At 35.2% G+C, this 6200-nt stretch overlaps 1 protein-coding gene across 4 annotated transcripts in view; it reads right to left on the bottom strand.

The window, feature by feature from the left end:
• N4bp2 (NEDD4 binding protein 2) overlaps positions 1 to 6200 on the bottom strand; it is a 109540-nt gene that overhangs the window by 28796 nt on the left and 74544 nt on the right. For all 4 annotated transcript variants that reach the window (XM_023702744.1, XM_023702743.1, XM_023702746.1 and 1 more), the window contains 2 exons: positions 4586 to 4779; positions 326 to 444 (listed from right to left, as the gene is read on the bottom strand). In XM_023702744.1, coding sequence (XP_023558512.1) covers positions 326 to 444; positions 4586 to 4779 — 313 coding nt within the window. The remainder of the gene's footprint in view (positions 1 to 325; positions 445 to 4585; positions 4780 to 6200) is intronic.

Raw genomic sequence — 6200 nt, 5'->3', positions numbered from 1 at the left:
TAATTTTATTTATTTGTGTGTATGTGTGTGTGTGTGGCCAGCTCAGCCCACCAGGGGGCGGGGCTGGCTGGCATGTGGTGCTGGGAGATTGAACCGTGGTCCCTGCACTTTGCTAAGCTTGTTCCAAGTAGGTGCTTTAGACCACTGAGCCATCTCACCAGCCCTATATTTTAAAGAGTGAAGAATACAGATTTCCAGAAACTGCTCACCAAGTACACTGCATTTGAAATCTTTATATAATATTTACAGAAAACTAAGCATCAAAGATTGATTGGCATATCCAGTGACATCCAAACAGAAAATACAGACATCCTTCAGTACTCACTTGTGATCCTTGAAAATGTCCATCAGAAAATTTTGATCAATGGCTGGAAACATCTTAAAAAGCTGCTTCTCCTTTAGTTTAGTGGCACAATCTTTTTCAAACATAAGTGTCTCCCTTTTCTAAAATAAAACACATCAGCCTTAAGATGAAACTTCAAACACTAACAAAGCTAATAAAAAGCATACCTATTGTAAAAATTACTTATAGTTAATTAATAACATTAATCAAACTTTCTTTGATTAAAGGCTTAAATTATTAGTGTTAAGGATTCTCACACTAGTTATCTCTCATTCTTGCAAACTATTTGAAATTGTTCATATATAGACATAATACAATCAGACATATACAAATGTGTGTGCATGTATATATAAATATATGCACACATGTACATTCCATACATCCAATCATGTTACATGAGACATACAGTCATATACTGCACAACAATGTATCAGCCAATGGCTGACAGCATATACATCAGTGGCTAAACTATCCAGACACAAGTATGCAATAGGCTGCACTGTCCAGGCTTGCCTAAGTTCACACGATAACAAAATTGCATAATGACACATCTCTTAAAACACTACCCTGTTATTAATCCAGACATGACTATATATATAAATAGGATATAAATAAAGTTGGCTATTAGACAAAAAAAATTTAAAGCGAGAAAGATAAACCAGAATATAAATCAATACCACAAAATCCTGTACAATTACTAACAGCCCAGACCACAAATTTAGTTCTGAGCTTCCTAGTGACAAAAGCAAAGGAGAAAACAAAGACTCTCAGTGTCCACAAAATAAAAACAAACCAACTGCTCTGACGTACAGCTTTTCTGGTACTGACACCTGACAGAAATTTCTCCCATGGGTCTTAACAAAAGATACACTGTCTGATGCTGTTAACAATATCCTCAAAAAAAAAAAAAAAAATTCTCAATGGGCAGAAACTACAGAGTATAAAGATATCACAAATCAGGTTCACAGAAAAATCTTAGAATTTATAACTATTTTTTACAAACATAACTGTTTTAAAATAACTTTAAAATTATTATTTTTCACAATTCATACTTGGACCTGCCAGCCTGGCACTGCCAAGCTAAAAGAACTTTCATAAAATATGCTATTTTAATTCTAACCTAGGACTATGGTAAACATGCTTTTTTAAAAAATGTATTTAGGGCTGGTGAGATGGCTCAGTGGTCTAAAGCACCTACTTAGAACAAGCTTAGCAAAGCACAGGGACTGCGGTTCAATCCCCCAGCACCACATGCCAGCCAGCCCCGCCCCCTGGTGGGCTGAGCTGGCCACACACACATACATACATACATACATACATACATACATACATAAATAAAATAAAAATGTATTTAGCACAGGGTCTACAGGATCTCACTTCACAGATCTGACTCAAGTGATCCTCTTGTTTTCAGCCTTCCAAGTGCAGGGATTACAAGCGAGTGCCACCACACACAGTATCAGCATGCCGAAGGTGGGGCTGGCACCCCATGCCAGGTGTTGAATGAAGCCTGGCCTTGCTTGGTGTATTGGTCTGCTGAGCTACCTGGCTGGCCCTATGGCAAACATTCTTAAAGTGACTTAAGTGGTTTCTAACACTGTCCACACTGCGATGCAACTGAATACTTTTGTTTGCTATAAAGAACCTAAGCACTGAAAAAAATAATAAAGATGATTCTGAAAATTTCTTAATTTAAAAAATCACAGTAATAAAAAAAATCATAATAATCCAAAATAACCTTGAAATACATATTTGTTTTGAAGCCTTGCTATAGTTAAGCCATGGATAGCACCAAACAACTAAAAGAAAAAAAAAAAAAAAAAAAAAAAACAGTAAGTGAAAATCTGACCAGGAAAAAGGACTGACAAAATGACAAGGGTCGTGGGAAAAGCCACCTCAAGAATTTAAGTATTTCATATTTTATTTAAGATATGCATTATAATCTGAATTTATTTATTTTAAAGTCAATAGTGAGATTTATTATAGTAATCTATCAGGTCATAGTTTCTGAATTTTTTTTTTTTTTTATTTAGGGCAGGGTCTACAGAGTCTCACTGTGTAGATCAGACTCGGAGTGATCCTCCTATTTATAGCCTCCCAAGTGCTGAGATTACAGGCACGCACCACCATGCCCTCTCAATTGCCAGCATGCCCCCAGGGCATGGCACTTTAATCTGCTGAGCTATACAATATAAATTCTAACATCTCCTCAATGAACTGAAAACTCATATCTTTAATCATCTTAAGCTATTCCACGCTTATACCATACATAAAATTTGGTTTATGTTGTTTGTTTAAAAATTATACAAAATGTTATTTCTCCTCTGGAGACAAAAAGAGTAAAGAGAAAACACCAAGAAATTCTACTGAGAGCTATGTGAAGTCTCCTTAAGGCTAAGTCATCCAGCTTCTACTAGCAAATTATCACTGGCAGTAAAAAGTGCCCTAAATTGTGAGGTCATCATATTGAGAAAAAGAAAACAGACTAGGGCTATAAAAGTAAATTTATATTGGAAAAAGGAATTACAGCAAAACTTTAACTATTTGGGAGGAAATGTTAGGTGTTCCTTACTTTTTTACAGAAAATCCTTTTTTCAGTTTAATATATATATATATATATATATATATATATATATATACATATATATATATCTGAGGATATTTGAAACAATACTTAAATTATAAGGCACCACTACTCAATGAGATTGTTCCTTGCTTATGTAAAGGTGCAAAGATAATAATGATAGTATGCTACCAATTTAATTAACAAGATAACTAGAAAAAATAAGCCTGAAGAATCCCATCGTTCTTTCGATGCCCCAATTCTATGTATTATATCCAAATATAAAAGTGACTGAGCAGTTAATGAGTTAAGAAGAGTACAAAAATCGTTGGCTAAGATTACTAAGAATTATTTTTGTTTTTTGAGAAGCAGACTAAATAACTTCGAAGGTCTTTTCCATTTTCATTTTGAAATTTTTTAATATTGTTTCAAAAATAAAAGACAAAAATGCAAAAGAAGCCAAGCTTACTCACAGCTTCATATAATTAGCTATGACAGAATAAGAAAAAAAAAGTTCAAAGTAAAATTTCTATTTAAACTTGTTTAACTGACATTAGAAAAGAATTTTTAAAACTCAAATCCATTAAGTTTTTGAAATTCTCTGAAAATCATTTTAGGGCTGGGGAGATAGCTTAGTAGAATAAGTATTTGCCTGGTAAGTGCAGGGTCCTGAGTTTAATCCCTGGTACAAAAAAAAAAAAAAAAAAAAATTAAATTAAAGATGAACACATGTTTACTAGCAAGATGAAAATTTACACTACTAATTTATGCATGAATTTATCTTTAAATGAAAGATTTCTTTCATGTTTTTCTAACATTGAAAAAATCAGAGGTAGAGGGCCACTTAAATAGCTCAGCAGATTAAAGTGCCTGCAAGCAGGTGTAAGGGTCAGGGGTTTGATCACCTGGCCTGCTGTGCCAGCCCTGCCCCCAGGGCACACTGAGGCAGCAATTGAGACTGGGTGTGGTGGTGCACACCTGTAATCCCAGCACTTGGGAGGCTGTAAACAGGAGAATCACTGAGTCTAATCTAGTAGTGAGACCCTGAACACCCTATAGACTCTCCCCTAAAATAAAAATTAAATAAATAAATAAATAAAAAATCAGAGGTAGGTGGGCATGTTGCATGCCTGTAATCCTAGCATGAGGGAGGCTGAGAAGGACAAACCCCACAAGCCTACGGCCAGCCTGGACTATACAGCAAAACCTTGAATTAATTAAAAAAAAAATAAATAAAAAGCTAGAGGTAAATATTAAAGCTAAAAATGATGCATATTAATCACCTTCAAAATTAAATCTAAGACAACAGAAATAACACAGAAGGATTACTATTAGAATATCAACTACCTAAAAGCAAAACTTCCAACTTCAGAATACACCTAAATTATGTTTCAAATGGGTATGCTTATACATGCCTGCAACACTAGCACTCAAGAAGCTGAGGCAGGAGGATGCCATGAGTTTGAGGCCAGTGTGGGCTACATGGTGAATTCAAGGCCAGCCTAAACTACATAGCAAAACTCTATCTCCGAATAAAAATCTTAACTATAACATTAACTTCACCAAGTTAAATGTAGCTTCTAGACTAGGAAACACAGAAATAAATGAATATCACAAAGTAAGCAAAAATAATAAACTAGAATCAAAGACAACAATGTAATATTCATATTAACTCATACCAAATGCTTTTCCTGCAAGGCAATTTCTTCTGACATTATTTCTCTGAGTGATACTTTTTTAGTTTGAGTATTCCAATGATCCAAGACAGGCAGCATCTCAGGTGCTGCTAAAGTCTTCAGTAGTTTTCTACCTGTTTTCTCAAATGACTTTTGTTCAGGATTATCAAGACCAGTATTTTCAACCAAGGAAGGATCTATAAGAGCAATATAAATAGCATCACATCTTAAATAATTAATATATAAACTAAAAATTACTCATTTTTACATCTACAGCAAAGAAAGCTGTTTTTAAATTTTGAATTTGTAAATATAACACAATTCTAAGATTTTAATACATTGTTACATAATTGCACGCAAGAAAGCACATGTACAAATGTAGTAATATTTTAAATGATCAATGATCTGGGTATAACTGTAAATTAACTCAGTTTTTCCCAATTTTTTTCATACCACATTGCCACAAAAACAGGGATGTACTCTTTGGACACTGGTAAACAGAAGATAGTACAGCTAGGGAAACATGAGAAACTGGAATGGTTCTTGTCAGCTCTGACCAGTCAACTGAAGTAAAAGGATCAGTGTTTTCACAAGCCTGTAACTCACTGGAAACATAATAAACAGTGAGCAAATGATATCAAAATAAGGAACTGGGCCTGAGGAGATAGCTCATTAGAATAAGCACTTGCCTGGCAGGCGAAGGGTCCTGAGTTCAGTACCCGGTACCGCAAAAAAAAAAAAAGGGAACTGAATACTTTAAGAAGTTACAACAACAGAACTGAATATGTAATGTTTCATAAGAGATATAGACACATTTTGATATATTCCTTGTTCATCTGAGGAGTAAACAAATAGCACACACATTCACACAACTATAATACACTCTGGACCTCACAAGCCCTCAGACAGCTTTAACTCTTATAGCCAAGACACAAGCACAATTCTAAAAGGAGATTCAAGTAGTCTACCACCAAGAGCTCCATGCTGTGGTTAAAGTGTGCAGTGGAAAGAGGTACCTGGGGTGAAGGGGAAGGGAAGGGACGGGGGGGGGGGGGAGAGACAGTAGAGGGGAGGGGAGGGGAAGGGAGCGAAGAAGACTCATCATAAAGGGGTCTCACTAAGAGTAGCCATTTAGTATTTTTCAAGTGGACAGGAAAAACCAAAAGCAGACTGATTTTATGCTCTAGTAATCTTGTTATCAATAAAATTTTTGAATAGCACAGCAATAATTCAAAAATGCTTTCAAACACATAAACATTGCTTCTTTCAATCAACTTTTTTAGGAGGGATACTGGGAATAGAACTCAGGACCTTACACTTTCCAGGCAGACACTTGGGCCTCTGAGCTATACCCCAGCCCCTAAAGTTTTCTTTTAAATAGAGCATCACCTTCATAGGAAACATTTTGACTGTACCATATGCATCAGATAGCACACTTAGGTGTTCCAAAGCACTCATAAGGAGTAAATAAATATATGCTATGGGTAGGGTTCATTTTACCACATTTAAATTTTTACTGGAGACAGGAAAAGGAATATTGTGGGACTGTCCTGCTTCAAGGTTGTATATGGTGAGATTTTGGACTTATGTGCAAACATAAGAATTATATAATTCTTTA

Source organism: Octodon degus, unplaced genomic scaffold, assembly GCF_000260255.1.
Source record: "Octodon degus isolate 3935 unplaced genomic scaffold, OctDeg1.0 scaffold00158, whole genome shotgun sequence".
In the NCBI taxonomy this organism is placed as follows: domain Eukaryota; kingdom Metazoa; phylum Chordata; class Mammalia; order Rodentia; family Octodontidae; genus Octodon; species Octodon degus.
Note: the sequence above shows the minus strand (reverse complement) of the source record. Positions and strands in the feature narration are given on the sequence as shown.